Source organism: Nematolebias whitei, chromosome 6 (genome assembly GCF_014905685.2).
Source record: "Nematolebias whitei isolate Nwh7 chromosome 6, NemWhi1, whole genome shotgun sequence".
NCBI lineage: Eukaryota > Metazoa > Chordata > Actinopteri > Cyprinodontiformes > Rivulidae > Nematolebias > Nematolebias whitei.
Window position 1 is genome coordinate 42468480 of NC_056503.1, and position 16725 is coordinate 42485204.

Below are 16725 nucleotides of genomic sequence, written 5' to 3' on the forward strand. Positions count from 1 at the left end.
AACAGGTGGAAGAGAACTTGGAGAGGTGGAGGTATGCACTTGAAAGAAGAGGAACGAAAGTCAGCTCTAGTAAGACAGAGTGTGTAAATGAGAGGGAGGCATGTGGAACAGTGAGGCTACAAGGAGCAGAGGTCACAAAGGTGCAGGACTTCAAGTACTTGGGGTCCACTGTTCAGGAAAATGGGGAGTGTGGTAAAGGGGTGAAAAAGAGTCCAGGCAGGATGGAGTGGATGGAGAAAAGTTTCAGGAGTGATTTGTGACAAAAGAGTGTCAGCAAAGGTCAAAGGAAAAGTTTACAAGACAGTTGTGAGACCAGCTATGTTGTATGGTCTGGAGACGGAGACATTGACAAAAAGACAGGAGAAAGAACTGGAAGTAACAGAAATTAAGATGTTGAGGTTCTCCTTAGGAGTGACAAGAATGGATAAGATTAGGAATGAGATCATCAAAGGTACAGCACAGGTTAAATAACTGGAAGATAAAGCTAGAGAGGCCAGACTGAGATGGTTTGGACATGTCCAGAGGAGGGACAGTGGTTTGGACATGTCCAGAGGAGGGACAGTGGGTATATTGGTAGAAGGATGTTAGAAATGCAGCTTACAGGGAAAAGATAAAGAGGAGATATATGGATGCAGTTAGAGAAGACATGGAGGTAGTTGGAGTGAGGACAGAGGATGCAGTGGACAGAGTGAGATGGAGAAGAATTGTTCTCAGTATAAATTTCATAAAACCAATAGAGTTATATTGTAAAATATAAAAACTCAAATAAAACCCGACTGTTCTAAAGATGTTATTGCGCACACATTTTTGTTCATTTGCTGATTGTTGTCTCTATGCATTGTCTTTGTCATGATTTTTTATCATTTTTTGTAGTCCAGAATCTGAGCCATCGTTCATTTGTATAAGTTGACAAAGGCTCAAATGTTCAAAGCATTTAAACTAAATTAACTTGCTAAAGTGTAATGCTATCAAAATTATACACAAGCTTCACTTTAATGTTCTTTCATCTGTGTTTCAACAATAAGCCTCTTTTTCTGTAAAGCATACACCATATTAAAAGTGTTATTTCTTTGCTTTTGGTTCAGTTAGTTCATAATAGCATTTTTCCACAAACTATACATTTCTTTGATTTCATTAGATTTTTTTCTAAATTAGGTGAGCCAAAATCAACCTCGACACTAATCGTCTCAGCATTTCATCTCTGTCCACCCTGCTGCTGCACAGCTCCAGGATTAATGTTCTGTATGTTCACCACATTACAGAAATGAGGTCAGCCTGTTGAAAATGAGCTGCTGTTTTCAAATTTGCCCAAACCCAGTAATTCATTGTCCCTGATGAGTTCGAGTCTCTTAGGTGATTGATTATTCCAGTGTATTGAGGGAAACCGATGGTCCAGTGGCAGTGCTCACATCATGCTGCGAGGCGGGGCTCGGGGGATGTAATGTAATCACACAATTCTCCTGTTGATTCCCTCTGCTATTTTCAGCGTGGACAATGATGCAGCTTTTTGACTTTATTCTTGTAAAATAAACTCCACCCATTTCTGGCCTGATTGACCTTAAAGCAATTGAGCATCTTTATCTTATTAGCTTCTAGGTTTTCACTCATCACACTTGCAAATGGACTCTGATCCTTTGGGATATGCTGGTGTTTTGTATCCAGAAATGCCAGATTTTTTTTAAAAACAATTAATATGTGCATACACTTGAATCAAAAGTTAACAGTTTAGTATTCAAACCATTAAGGTGGTGGACACTTAGAGATTAAAACTCAACATAAAAGTCCACTTATTGATTTTTTAAAATTCTTTTGTCCCTTGTCGAGGAGCAAAGATGGGGAATTTGCAATACCCTCCATTCGTTCATCTGTCCGGCGTGCATGTTGTGAGCATGATAACTTGAAAAACAAGTGAGGTACAGTAGTCCCTCACTACTTCTCAGTTCGACTTTTGCAGATTTGCTCTTTTGCGGTTTTTCAGCGATTGTCAACTTTAATATTACTCACGTGATTGAGATGTACAGAATAAAAAAATAACACAAAAAAAAACCCTTCTGTCAATACTTTGTCTGGCGTCTTTGGTGAAAATGCCAGACAAAGACACCAATGGCACTGCCATTTTATAGTTTTCTTTCAATAAGCCTACACTGTAACACCAGTAATAAGAACTACACTACCCAGAAGCCAATAGTGCTTCCGCCCGCTGCTTTCTGTCGAAATGGAGGGAAAGTTTTGCAACGCAAAGTCAGAAGTAACGATCTATCTATTAAACTCGCAGAACAGGCAGGAAAGTTTAAAATAATCCTGAAGTTTCCTGAAGCTTAATTATCCACGCGCACATTAACCTGGACAGGTCGTTGGGCTTCGTCGCTGCAGGGTAGGTCTGCAGAACCGGAACTGAGCCCGACCAGAACCGAACTGCTGTTCTGCAGAGCTGGTGAGTAAAATTTTGCAGTACTGTACAGTACATATACCTATGTTGTTAAAATTGCGTGGGTTTGAGTTTAGAACATTGTGAGAGTGTGGCAAGGGTTTATAAAGCCTTAAAATATATATAAATACTAAATTAAATATAGCGTTCCTACTTTGCGGTTTTTCATCTATCTTGATGGTGTGTTGAACGTAACCCCAGCGATTATTGAGGGATTACTGTACGGACTTCCAGTTTAGTGTGTGGCTGCTTTTAGACATAAAAAAGTTTCCTTTCAAAAATTGGGTTGCCACATCTAAATCCAAGATGGCTGCCACCATAAATGCAGACATGTACCCGTTTTTAGTTTTCTAGATTGCCTTACAACCTAGCTGTTTTTGTTTTGTTTTTTTAATACCATTTTCATGTATTTGTTCTTCTCAGTTTATATGCTTTTTATGATTGTCTACTGTTGTCTTTGTTGTCCACTGTTGTCATCACTCTTTGTCCATATCAGGTCTCTCTTGTAAATGAGCCCCCGAGCTCAATGGGGTTAACCTGTAACAGTTGAATGAATAGTTTCCTCAAATGATTAGGGTAGCCCTTGGGGTGGCCAAAGATTAATTTATGAAGGCCACCATCGGCCACCCCTTGGTTTCGCCATTGCACCTAGTAATTTATACAATTTTGCTCTCTCCAATTGCCAGGATCTATCCCTCTTTATTGCCTTGAACAAGTAAAGCTAATAATAATAATAATAATAACTTCATCTACACTGTGTAACTCCTACCCACTTGAATATCTTGCACAAAAAACATTAAAGTTTGCTTGTATTCATTTTTCAATTCGGGTCCAGAAATACACACTCATCTCAAAAACTACAAGGTCAAGGTTCTTTATTGTCATTCGCATTGCGTGTGGTACATGTGATGGAACGAAATTGTGTACACAGGGTCCCAGTAACAATCAACAAAAGTATAAATTGTAAAATAAAAAAACAGTAATAAGATGTAAGATTTAAACTAAGAATACGCTGAACACTTAGAAGTGCAAAAATAATACGCCGAACAACAGCAGCACGAACACGAGTCTGTGTGAGCAGATGAGTATGAATGAATATAGCAGCGTGAATTAAATCAGCCAAAAACATTCAACATACAACATACACTATTCAAATCCCTTAGTGACGGGGACATTGTCGTACTGCTTGTTTATTTAAATAAATTTTGACATCAGTTGCATGACCCTTTTTGTCCCTTGAGGGTCTTTGCCAACACCAGGTCACCGTACAAAGATCCGTTAAAGAAGTAAGGTTAATTAGCTCATTGTAAAGGTTTGATTCTCGAGGCTGTAAATTCAATCCCTCCAGTAACCATTAAGGAAATTGCAATTTGGTAGAACTCTAATTAAAGTCAGGTGGACAGAGTGTGCCTTCCATTATCTTTTATTCACAGATATTTATAGGATGCCATTACAATACAGATAAAAAAATAAACTTCAAATAACCCATTTTCCTGAAAGTCTTTTTTGTTGTTGTTTTTTTTTACATAAAATTTTTGATCAAATTATGGTGTGTTCTCATCTCATTCTGGCCAGACTTGGAGGAAATGAGCGCCAGACAAAGACGTTATTGTCATGAGTGATGCAGCATAGTTCTAATTTTGGCCTCCTGAGACCAGCAGCTAGCTTTTATTAGATTATGGCCTCAGAGTCAATGAGACAGAAGGTGATATATTACTGAGCAGAATTGGAAAATTGCTTGTGAACTTTGGAGCTCCTTTGACCCAGAATAGTGGTGACTCACTCTCCAACCAAAAGGGGTCTTTTAATGCACTGCATTCGATTGATTGTTACCTTTTAAGTTAAGGAATGTTATGAGACCAGCGTGTTTTTCTTTTAGATTGCGTGGTATATATTGATTGATCAATGGGTCTAAAATAAAAACAATTTCTATTATAGGCATATGCCTCATGGCTATAAAAATGTATGCTTTTAACATCCCCAATCCAACCCTATTTTACGAACCCAACTTTTTTGGAATTGTGGTTGCCAATATTATGACTTTTTCTTCACAAGCCGTGATATAAAAAACTGTTCACTTTTGTAACACTGTGTATTTATTATAACTTCTCCGTGACTGCTTTGAGCCAGTGGAGGCCTGAGATAAGTTGGAGTTTCTTTGGGAAGCTGTCATTGCTTGTATTTTTCAGCCTCTTTCTGGAGTCTTGTTTTGAGTTTTTACCGAGTCCTTGGAATTACTTTCCAGTGGTGACATACATCATCAGGCCCATTACTGTCAGTGATGAGTCATGTAAGCTGTTCCATCAGCGGACCGGACCAGTGATCTTTCATCTTGCTCTGTTTCTGACAGTCATTTGTGCAGCTAATCAAAAATATACCAGAAAGCCAGAAAATAACTCTTATCTCTTGCACGCATACACCATAAATACTGACGGGACTCTATTTAGGCATTCTGCTGATTTTCTTTTCTGCTCAATCATAATGCCAGTATGTGTTTTTGCACATCAGCTCTCTAGACCAGCGGGGGCGGGACGCTCTGTCTTTTGACAACAAATCAATATATCTACCCATATTAGAGGGGCTAGTACTCACCACAGTGGATGAAAGCTTTTACAAAGCTTTTTGTGGAGAAAGGAGATGGTGCCTAACCAGTCCAGAGAGAATGGCATCACTCAGAACAATGGTGTAATTGAGGATTGCCGGGGAGGGGAGGGGGGGAGTCCCTGCCTGAGTTGCTCTGGGTTGGGGCATCTCGCTGGTGTCCACTGGCCTGGAGACCTCATAACAGAGGCTTTCCCCGCCTCAGGCATGAATGTGGCCTCATTCAGCTACTGGACATCAGAGTACAGGCCTCCAACTGCACCACACATGCATGCATGCTAGCACAACACATTTGTTCGTGTTTTTCAGCTCAGATCTTGACCTAAACACTTTGGCTTTTTCTCAAAAAGAGGGTGACGCATATTGTTTTGTAATTCTTACGAATGGGGAAATATAGGGAACTGATTAAAATGTTGGTATAAAGGTGCATACATCTCACAGTTGAGTTTAGAAAATGGTCTAAAATGTCTTATGGATAAATGTCTTCTGGTTTCAGACTTTGACTTTAAAAGGTACTAATGTTTTTATGCAGTTTTTACTGTAAACATGTTGGATTATTGTGTACCAAAATACCTTGGGTATTTATCTCATTGGATACATTTCATTTGGAATGAAACTTGTTAGTTAATATGTATTTTCATACAATCCTTGTATTGTTGTAATGGACAGTAAAATATATAAATGAGCTTCAGCAGCAGCTGAGATGTTTTTTTTTTTTTTAGCTCTCCTAGCTACTGTTGCACACAGCACCATCGGTCGATAGATCAGTAGACCGCCCACTCTCCACTCACAGAGCACCTCCTCATGTTGGCCTCCTGCCCAGTCCATTTTTCAACATCCTCATCTTGGATTTGTCTTTTCTTTGTAGTCGATGGAAAAATCAGGGGATGTCACACAGAAAAACAATAAGACTGTAGGAGCACATTGTCACACTGTCCCTGGTTGCAGAACAATGGTCAGCTCAATAAAATCAAACAAAGCACATTGACCCTGGTTTAACTCGGATCATGTGCTGATCAACCATTGGCTCCGTGCAGCTCTGAAAGCAGAGGGATGCTGTATTCTGTCCTCCCTGGAGACGGATTTCTCTCCTGTATTGATTGCAGTGCAGACGAAAGGGTAATGAGTACAAGACGGCACAAGACCCTAAACTCTCAAATGAATATCAAACTGCCTATTTTAATTCACAAATTGTGACAGAAAAAATAGATTTAAAAATAATAACTTGATTGTTATTTCTGTAGCACGTCAGGTTTTCATAAGTTTCCTTATTTTAATAGAAACATAAACATGTTCGTTGGAAATCATCAATGTCTCTCATTTCTGTTTGTCTGCAGAGAGCAGATTGCTCCATATGCCTCGATCTGTCGGAGCAGATGTCACCGGCTCAATGGCTCCTGTGAGCGGAGAACGCAAGTCCTCAGCACCCGTCCACTCTAGCCAGCCGGTGCTCTTCACCTTTGATGTGCCCGTGCGCCACTCACACCATGGCTCCCTGTCCAACAGCGCACCTCAGGACTACCTCCTCCTCCACCAGTGCATGAGCAGGAAGACGGAGAGTGCACGGTAAAAGTCGTGACACTCAGACGTCCTGTGTCAGTTTCCTGTTTTCCGTTATTGCAGGTCAACACACAGATTTGCAGCGCTTCCTCAGCTCAGAAGCCTCAAAGGGTTAAAACTACTGTTGTAGGGGAAGAGTCATCTAGGTGTGTGTGTGTGTGTGTGTGCGCGCGTGCGTGATAAAGAATTATGAGAAAATAACAGCAAACTGAAGGTGAAGTCTTCTCAAAAAATAAGTGGTGGCACCAGGTGGTGGCTGTGTCTTGAGCCCCTTCCTGTTCACGCTGCTCGCATATGACTGCACACCTACCCATCCAGGCTGCCATATTGTAAAGTTTGCAGACGATACAGCGGTGGTTGGCTGCACCACAAACAGCGATGAGTCCAGCTACAGGCAGGAGGTGGAACACCTGGAGAATCGGTGCAGGAAGAACAACCTTCACATCAATGTGAAGAACACAGAGGAGATGGTCGTGGATTTCAGACAGAGAAAACACACCAACCTCCCGCCTGAACATAGAAGGATCTGCGGTGGAAGTGGTCTCCAGTTACAAGTTCTTGGGCGTGCACCTGAATGACAACCTACAACCTACAACAACACTAGCAGCCTGATCAAGAAAGCTCATCAGAGACTCTACTTCCTCAGACGGCTAAGGCGAGCTGGTCTGGGAAGCTCAGTCCTCACCTCCTTCTACAGGTGTGCAGTGGAGAGCATCCTGTGCTGCAGCATTAACATGTGGCATGGAGGCTGCACAGCTGCAGAAAGAAGGAGAGTGGTGAAGGCACACACACTTTTTGCCCCACTGCCCTCAGGCAGGAGGTTGAGGAGCATTAAGTGTAGAACTGAGGAACAGCTCCTACCCTGAAGCTGTTGGACTCCTGAATCTCTAACCAGGCTAATCACTGTAATGTCACTTTAATTGGTGATATGTGATTTATCTGTGCTGCTGATTTTCCATGCTGCTGATCTCATGCTGCTGATTATTTCATGCTGTTGTATTCATTCATACCCATCTGCTCACCACAGACTCCTGTTCGAGCTGCTGTTGATACGCCATATTGTACATTCGTGTTTAGCGTTTATCAGCTCTTTTAGCATACCTGTTAGCATTTGTTTAGCATATATCAGTGTATATCTTAAATCCTTATATACTGAAAAAAAGGATTGTAGCCCTAAAAAATTTAAATAATTTGACCACAGAGACATGTTAAACAAAGGGGTGTCTTGTAATTAGCATCACAGGGGTCTTTAACATAATCAGTCTGCCGTTTAAAGATTGAAAAGTAGTCACAGGGCTGTTTGGTATCATGGTGCGTCCCACACTGAACATGGATCACAGAAAGTTAAGGACAGAGTTGTCTCAAAATCTTAGAAAGAAAATTACAGACAAGGCTAGAAAACCACCTCCAAGCAGCTTGATGTTCCTGTGACTACAGTGGCACAGATTATTCAGAGATTTATGGTCTAACAGGTCTGTAGACAACCACCCTGGATGTGTCCACAAGAGGAAAACTGATGACAATATAAAGAAAAGGATATTATACATTGTAACCAAAGAACTCCGAACAACTTCCAAAGAGATTAGAGGTGAACTCCAAGATCAAGCTACATCAGTGTCAGATCGCATGATCGGTTACTCTGAGCCAAAGTGGACTTGATGGAAGACGGCAGAGAAGGACACCACTGTTGAAAGCGAGACTGGAATTTTCCCAGTGCTAATTGTCAAGCCACAAAGCTTCTGAGAGAATGTCCTTTGGATACATGTGATAAAACTGGAACTTTTTGTTCAGATCTACATTAACAGATGCAAAAATGAAGCATTCTAGGGAAAGAACCCTGTACCTAAAGTGAAACCTGGAGGAAGCTAGGTTATGCTCTGTGGCTGCTTTGCTGCACCTGGTGCAGGGTGCGGTGAAGTCTCAAGACTATCGAGGCATTCTAGCACAAAATGCACTGCCCAGTGTCAGAAAACTGGACCTCTGTCAATAATGACCCAAAACATGCAGCCAAATACCGTAATTTTCGCCATATAAGTTGCAATTTTTTGCATGAATTTGCATGCCCTACGACTTATATGGTGAAGCAACATATTTATGTTGTTTCCCCATATTTATAACCCAATTTTTGACTGACCGCTGACTGTTTTCATTCATTCTGACCTGGAAAATATTGAACACTATCATTTTCAGCTGCTAGAGGGCAAGCCAAGTGCTTCATTAACAGGTAAAAGTGGCTATTAATGAGACACTTGGCTTGCCATACCAAGCCACCTTCATCTTGCTTTGGAACTCCTGGAGCGAACGCCAAATCAGCTGCATTTCGCCGCGCTGCCCAGGAGAAATGCAGCTGATTTGACTGTTAAAATGCATTTATTAAGGAAATGTTAAACTGAGACACAGCTTTGCTATAATGTCGAGCAAACAAATAATTGTTTTTCAGTTGTTATCTTGTTAAATTTTGAAGAAATGCACAGCGAGTCGTCCCTCTGCACGCTCCAGCAGCCGCAAACCGGCTTTTGAAATGCAACTGATTTGACCATTAAAGTGCATTTATTAAGGAAAAGTTAAACTGAGACACAGCTTTGCTTTAATTTTGAGCAAATAAATAATTGTTTTAAGTGTTAATCTAGTTAAATTCTTGTTAAAGTCCTCCAGTGTATGCTCCCGCAGCCGCCATTTGACAGCTGATTGATTTTTGGCACAACACCGGCCCACGTTTCCGGGTGGTCAACGGTGACGCATAATATATGCGACTTATACGGTAAAGCAACATATTTATTTATTTATTTTTCCACTTTATTATACATATTTGGACTGATGCGACTTATACGGCGGTGCGGCGTTTACGGTGGAAAGTATGGTAGGTTTTTTTTTGAGAATTAAGTTGAACCACAAATGAAATCGACTGATTTTCAGTATTTCGTATTGGGTTTGTCAGTTTCAAGTTATTTCAGTGATCCTGTGGATTGTTGCTTTCTTTAACGAAAGGATACTAACAAGTTTACTTGTCTGTTCTCACTGAGCAAAGAAACAAAACCCCCAAATATTTTGATTTTATCAGTGAATTTCCCTTTAAGATACACCTCAGCTTCAACCATACTGCCTGTTTGTAAGAGCCCAAAGGAAGCTGTAACAACGATGCCATTCAGCAGATAAGCCTGCACCATGGATGATCAATGAGGTTGAGGCAGCAATTCATCTCTTCTATAGCTTTAGACTCACCCAGGGTGGGAATGCGCTCTCAACCACACAATTTGCTCGTACACATGCTGCGCAGGGGACTTTGTTCAGTCCAGACTATTAATCCTCACAAACCATCTTTCGCTTTATGTAAATATTTCGGTCATCGGCTTGTGCCTCATAAGCTGGCTAATCAAGACGAGCATCTGATGATGGGGTGTGATTCGTGTCAGATTGAAACTCTGGGTCTGATGACTAGTGTTCTGAAATACTCCACGTGAAAATCTTTCTTTCAGCCGCTGTAATGGATCGTAAAATGAACAGTGTTACTGATTGGTTATTAAAATGAATTGTCGTAGAAGCATTTAGAATCTTAGCAGGGATTAAAGATGAAAAATAAGACATCGTAAATTGGCATAGGCCAGCTAAATTGGTCCATTGCTCAGCTAACAGTCCAGAAATGTCTTAGCCGTTGGGCTGCTTTTGTTGGTAGTCAAGGTCAAGTCTTGTAAAGGAGACAGAGTAAATGAGGCATGTCCCCAGGGTGTCTCACCAAGGCTGAGAAACTCTGGGAAAGTTAGAGCATTGCCTTTCTTAACACGAATGCCCTCTCCTTGTCAGCATGCTTAAAACATGGTCAGAGCAAAAAGTGTTGTGGGTAAACGTTACAAAATAGAGAAAAAAATGCTTTCCAGTCAGTGGATGATGCGTTTAAAATGTGCAGGAACCTACAAAGCAGAGTTGCAGTGCTCTAGCTCCATCTAGTGGTTATTTTGATAATTACATGAAACTCTGCTGTGAAATACATTATTTTTCCACTTTCTGTTTGTAGAGATGCATTTAGGCGCAGATGAAAATGGCCACGCTACAAACAACATACATTTATGCGTGTATATTTTTGCTCTTGTTGCAGGAGCGCCAGTTTTTCCACACGCAGCAGCATGTTCGCTGGGAACGACTCTCCTGTGCAGAAACTTTCCTACGGCTTTTCACACTGTCTAAACGGCACGGGTGCTCAGCTGCAGGGCTTTTACAGCCTTCCCAAACCTGGAAAGCATCACTTATCCGTGCACGATGACTCCCTCCAGGAGGCCTGCTATGTACTGCCGCGGGGTTACAGCGCCGAGGCACCGGCTCACAGCGGTCTGGGTGATCCTGATTTCGAGAACGAGGAGGTGTATACCTTCAAAACCCCTTGCAACACCCTCGCCACGATGCACGGCAGTGAGCGATCGCCTGACAATTACGACTTTCCTACAACCCCTGGCTCCTTCTATCAGATCCCCCGGACTTATGATAAGAATCACAACTCCTTGACACCCTCCAGCTCTGAATCCTCCTGTGCCCCTCCACCTAGGCCGCCTAAACCTAGCCAGGGGTCTGAGGGGCAGTGGGGAAGTCCCCATTCTGCAGGGAGTCAGAATGGAGACCTGACGTCGGCTGTGTCGATGATCCCGCGCAGGAATACTCTTCCTGCTGTTGAGAACATCAGGCTGCACAGAGGTAGGCCCACAGCAGCTGCTGCTCTTCTAAAACCTTTTATCTACAAGCTGACTCTTTTTTTTTTCTTTAAACACAACTTCAACTCACTGACGGACCTTTTGAAATCGTTCTATTCCCCCGTTTCCTGTTTTCAAATGCTCACTTGATCAGTCCACGCCTTTGCAATACAGCAGTGACTTTGCGCCTCCTTTTCCTCTCCGACTTTCTCTCTTCTTCCATCGCTCGTTTTACTTATTTAACTCCAGCAGCTGAACAGAAACAAAGAGCCCAGTGTAGCAGACACTGCTCTGTTCAGGCACTAATGAAATTCAAGTCATACAGCCTGATCCAGAACACTTCGTTCCAGACTGATAAGCAATTAAAAAAAAGAGTCACCCACAGACACAATGCATTGCTTTTTAGTTTCTGATGATTGTTGCTTTGCCAGAGAATTCAGAGAAAAACTGATTTGGAAATTGTGTTTGTGATGCCACTGATTGTTTATATATGTGTGTGACAAAAACTAATTATAGCCAAGCAGCTAATAAACAGACAGTTTTGTTTTGTTTATTGAAAACACAAGAATGACTTCTTTAAATTCAGGCAAATGCAAACTTTGCGATAACACATCTGTGAGATCTCGCACGCCTCGTTCACAATTCAATTCAGTTTAGTTATATAGCGCCAAGTCACAACAGAGATCATTTCAGGGCACTGAACATAAGCATCCATATATAGTAAGTTAATAACATTATTTATCTGAGGAGCAGACTGCTTTGAGTCTAACTTCACCACAGAACTGAACTTTCATCTTGAGCAAGAATAAAGGCAACAGTGGAAAGGAAAAACTCCCTTCCACACACAATGCGAAGGGAACTCAAGGAATTGGGACTGAACAGCTGTGTAGCCTTAAGAAAACCACTAATCAGTGAGGCTAACCGGAAAAAAGGCTTTAATTTGCTAGGGAGCATAAAGATTGTACTGTGGAGCAATGGAAGAAGGTCATGTGATCTGATTCCAGATTTACCCTCTTCCAGAGTGATGGGTGCATCAGGGTAAGAAGAGAGGCAGGTGAAGTGATGCACCCATCATGCCTAGTTCCTAGTCATCAATACAAGATCTTTGTGAAAAATTAATGCAACACTGGATGAAAATAGATCTTGTGACGTTGCAGAAGCTTATTGAAACAACGCCACAGTGAATGCATGATGTAATCAAAGTTAAAGGCGGTCCAACGAAATATTAGTGTGTGTGACCTTTTTTTTGTTTTGGTGGCAACTTTTTGTGGCCAGGCAGTCAAATGAAAACTATTCAATTGTAACAATTAATTTTAAGAAATGCGGTCAATTTGTCCTCTAGTAGTCTAAGCCTATAGCAGCATAACAAGCCAACCCTAACTATAGGATTTATCAAAAAGGAAAGTCTTAAGCCCAGTCTTAAAACTGGACAACGTGTCAGCCTTACAGACATGATCTGGAAGTTGGTTCCACAAGAGAGGAGCCTGATAATTGAAAGATCTTCCTCCCATTCTGCTTTTGGAAACTCTAGGGACCGAAAGTAAACCTGCAGTCTGAGAGCAAAGTGCTCAGTTCGAAAACTAAGGAACAATAAGTTCTGTAATATAAGATGGAGCTAGGTTGTTGAGGGCTTTGTAGGTTAGAAGTAAGATTCTGAATTCAGTGGCCTCCGTTGTGCAACTTTTTGTATAATATTTAACACATGGGTTTGCATTGTGTTGTTTCGTGTGGAAAGCCATTTTATTTCCCTCTAACATTTAAGGCAGACGTAAATAATGATTTCCGTCCTCGCCCATCTCCACAGGCTCCTCCTTTGAGATCAACAACCACCATCGTCTGTTTCATTTTAACAACTCGGGCCAGTCTGTGGAGTCCGTCAATGATGGGTTCAGTTCGTACCTGGTGAGCCTCTGATTAAATAGTGTCAAAACTTAAAAAAAAATTAAAATCAAACATGTTTTCTGTATTTTCTTTAGTTGAGTATTACATTTTGTGTACATTACTGAGCCACGGGAGATTAAGAATCATGTGACTTGTCTTTTTTTTTAAACACCAGAGAACCCCCACCCCTCTGACTCGCTCAGACAGTGGAAATTCCGATGACAACTACGTGCCCATGAATCCTGGCTCCTCGCCGCTCAGCGCTGCCCAGGCTGACAGCCCTAAGAATAACTACATTCCTATGAGCCCCGGGCCACATCACTTTGACTTCCCAGGGTTCTCTGCGACGTTACCTGCTCGTAAGGGCAGCAGTGCCTCCTTGTGTCACCGGCCCGGTCGCCTCAGTGATGTCACACCGCCACCCATCAACCGTAACCTCAAACCTAACAGGAAATGTGAGTCTTTTTAAATTCGACATTAATTTCGGTGCTTTTTTGTTGTTGTTGTTGTTGTTGTTACTCTGTATCTTGCGTTATTGTTTGTGTAAAGGTCCTGGTTTTTGTTTGCTCCTATTTTCTCTTCAGCAAAGCCAACACCGCTCGACTTGAAGAACAGCGGGATCATCGATGAGCTGCCGTATAAGAGTCCCGTCACCATGTCTTGGACGCGACCCATGTGAGTCCTAAATCAGTCAGGTTACTCACACACAGATGGATGGTAAACACCGTTGCAGCATTTTTAACCAATCTTGTTCACAACGGTTTACTTCAGGCCTGCTATGAACTCCTCCCAACCCTGTCGACCCATCTCCACTCAAAGCATCACCAGCACGGACTCTGGAGACAGTGAGGAGAATTATGTGGCTATGGTAAGTTCCAGCATCTACCGAGGAGGGTTGTCTGTGATCCACTGGTTCATCGTGTGTGAGTGACACTTCTGTTTGGTCCCTTTAGCAGAATCCAGCATCTACCTCCCCGGCCGTGAGTGGCACCAGCAGTCCAGCCTCTCGGAAGTGTGGCAGCGTGGACTACTTAGCCTTGGACTTCCAGCCGGGCTCGCCCAGCCCACACAGAAAAGTGAGCAAATGAGTGTTCAAATGCTGATTCAGTAATACTTTGGGGGCGGGGGTTGCTACTTGTAGGTATATCAAAACACGCCTTTCATTTAGGGGTGTAAATCACCAGCTTTACCACGATACGATATATTGATTTGTTTGTATGACGATACGATTTTTCTCGATATCACAAAGTTTGTCACGATACGATTTTGATTCTATTTAATTCGCAAGTCTGCCATCGATGTATTGCGATATCAAACGCCTGTCTCATTTACATGTAAGTAAATTTACAAAAACAATTCAAATAGGATTTAACCATTTTATTTCTGTTATTACAGGTACCAGGCATTTAAATTAAAAAAAGAAAACATTTTTCTTAATTAATGAAAAAATAAAAATACATGACCTGTTCAGTATAGTCTCACATTTCTCATGTTTAAGTGCATTTTTTTATACCAGTTAACTTAAAAGTGTCCTGATGACCTTTCAGCTATAAAGAAACAAAAATAGATATTGAGCTTACGTAATATGGCTATCAATGCCGTGTTTCTTCTTCTGGTGAACGGCCAAATTAGTTGTTTTTTCTTTGTTGTTGTTATTTTACCTCACACTGGCACCTTTTGCATACGGCATGAGTTTTGTCTGTTCAGCCGTCCTTCTGTTGGAATCAAAATATTTCCACAGTGTTGATTTAAATCCAGCAGAAGAGTGAATTTCATTATCTGTGTTTTCTGCCTCGTCTGCCATGTTGCTGAGGCGGCCGCAGAGCGCAGCCGCGCACGGAAATGGTGACGCAAACATGCCTTGGGAATTTCAAAATAAAAGCGCATTTTAAAGATGATGATATGAATCGATGTTTTAGTTTTGCCACGATATAATTGAATCATTAATAATTTAATCGATATATCGATTTAAATCAATGTATTGTTACACACCCACTTTCATTTAGGAAATGAAATGACTTGGATTTTACAACCTTTACAAATATTTACATACATACATACATACATACATACATTATCTTTACCCGCTTATTCCATTTTGGGACACATATAGAGACAAACAACCATTCATTCTCTCGCTCTCACCTAGGGACAATTTAGAGTTACCAATCAGCCGAACATGCATGTTTTTGGTCTGTGGGAGTAAACCGGAGTACCTGGAGAAAACTCACGCATGCACAGAGAGAACATGCAAACTCTACTCAGAAAGACCCCTCGGCCAGGATTTGAACCGGGGCGACCTGCTCGCTGAGAGGCGGCAGCTCTACCAACTGTGCCACCATGCTGCGCTTTTAGTTAACATTTTTGCTATTTCTAGTTTTTAGCTAATTGTTGCTGTTTCCAGCTTTAATTAGTCTTTTGCTACATTTAGCTACCATTTTTCTAATTTAGCATTTAGTTAGTTTTTTGCTACTTTTAGCATTTAGTTACCATTCTGCTCTTTTTGTTTTTAGATATACTTTTGATGCTTTTAGCTATTTTTCTGCCACCTTTAGTGTTCAGCTATTTTTTGTTATCTCTAGCTTTAGTTAGTTTTGCTACTTTTAGCTACCATTTGAAAAAAATTAACTTACCCTTTGCTTCTTTCAGCTTTTAGCTAGCATTTTGCTTTTGGCTTCTTTTATTTTAAAATCTCCTTTTCTGCTTCGTCAGCAAATTTCAGCAGTCCTTCAATTCTCTGCTTCTTACTGCTTCATTTTCTGTTCATTTTTTTTTTTTAATATAGTGCACATTATCCTCTCACTATAAACCCACTCCTGCCTTTTTTATACTCCCACAGCCCTCCACATCCTCTGTGACATCTGATGAGAAGGTGGACTACGTGCAGGTCGACAAAGAAAAGACCCAAGCGCTGCAGAACACCATGCAGGAGTGGACAGATGTGCGGCAGTCTACTGAACCCACCAAGGGAGCCAAGTCCTGACACTGACTTGTACAAAAATGACTTGAAAAAAACTGAACTCCATTCGTACGTCAAGCATCTCCAGTATCCACGCTTTTATCACTACCATAAATACTGCTGGGCCTTGATGAATACTTGCATTTTTTTTGGCAAGAAGCCATAGATATCCTATGCCTGTTCTTTCTGTGATACTAATCACTGCAGGGCACTGTTTGCATGCAGAGAATCAGACCATAAAGGTAATAAGCCCTGCCAAAGCTTTAAATACAGACTGTTAGAACAGTATATAAAAAAAAAACATGCATCATCCTCGCCGTCAGTCCAATCTTCATAAACAAATTGTATGATTAAAGCGGTCACACCATCCCTCTGCAGCTCTTCATTTAGCTTGCATTTAGTTGGTCATTTACTTAAAAGCTGCTGTTTAAAAGAGCAGCACTGGCTAACTGGTATAGAACTATATTGTTACACTGTGACAGTACACTTACAGGTCTCAGGAAAGCAAAGATGCTGTTGACTTTTGGCACGCAGGCAGACTTTCTCCTCTCACTTCACTCTGTCATTTGTGCCGAGCCCTGCAGAAGCAGGGAGGGGGATTTTTTTTCACTGTGAAC

The 16725-nt window shown here is 41.4% G+C and overlaps 1 protein-coding gene across 1 annotated transcript in view; it reads left to right on the plus strand.

Annotated features, from left to right (window-relative positions):
- The window catches only part of gab2 (GRB2-associated binding protein 2), a 47295-nt gene extending 31083 nt beyond the window's left edge, over positions 1–16212 (plus strand). The window contains exons 3-11 of the mRNA XM_037678307.1: positions 4117–4133; positions 6369–6595; positions 10683–11272; positions 13073–13170; positions 13325–13604; positions 13734–13824; positions 13921–14017; positions 14103–14225; positions 15989–16212. Of these exons, the coding sequence (XP_037534235.1) occupies positions 4117–4133; positions 6369–6595; positions 10683–11272; positions 13073–13170; positions 13325–13604; positions 13734–13824; positions 13921–14017; positions 14103–14225; positions 15989–16132 (1667 nt within the window). The 3' untranslated portion in view covers positions 16133–16212. The remainder of the gene's footprint in view (positions 1–4116; positions 4134–6368; positions 6596–10682; positions 11273–13072; positions 13171–13324; positions 13605–13733; positions 13825–13920; positions 14018–14102; positions 14226–15988) is intronic.
- The last annotated feature ends 513 nt before the right edge of the window (positions 16213–16725 follow it).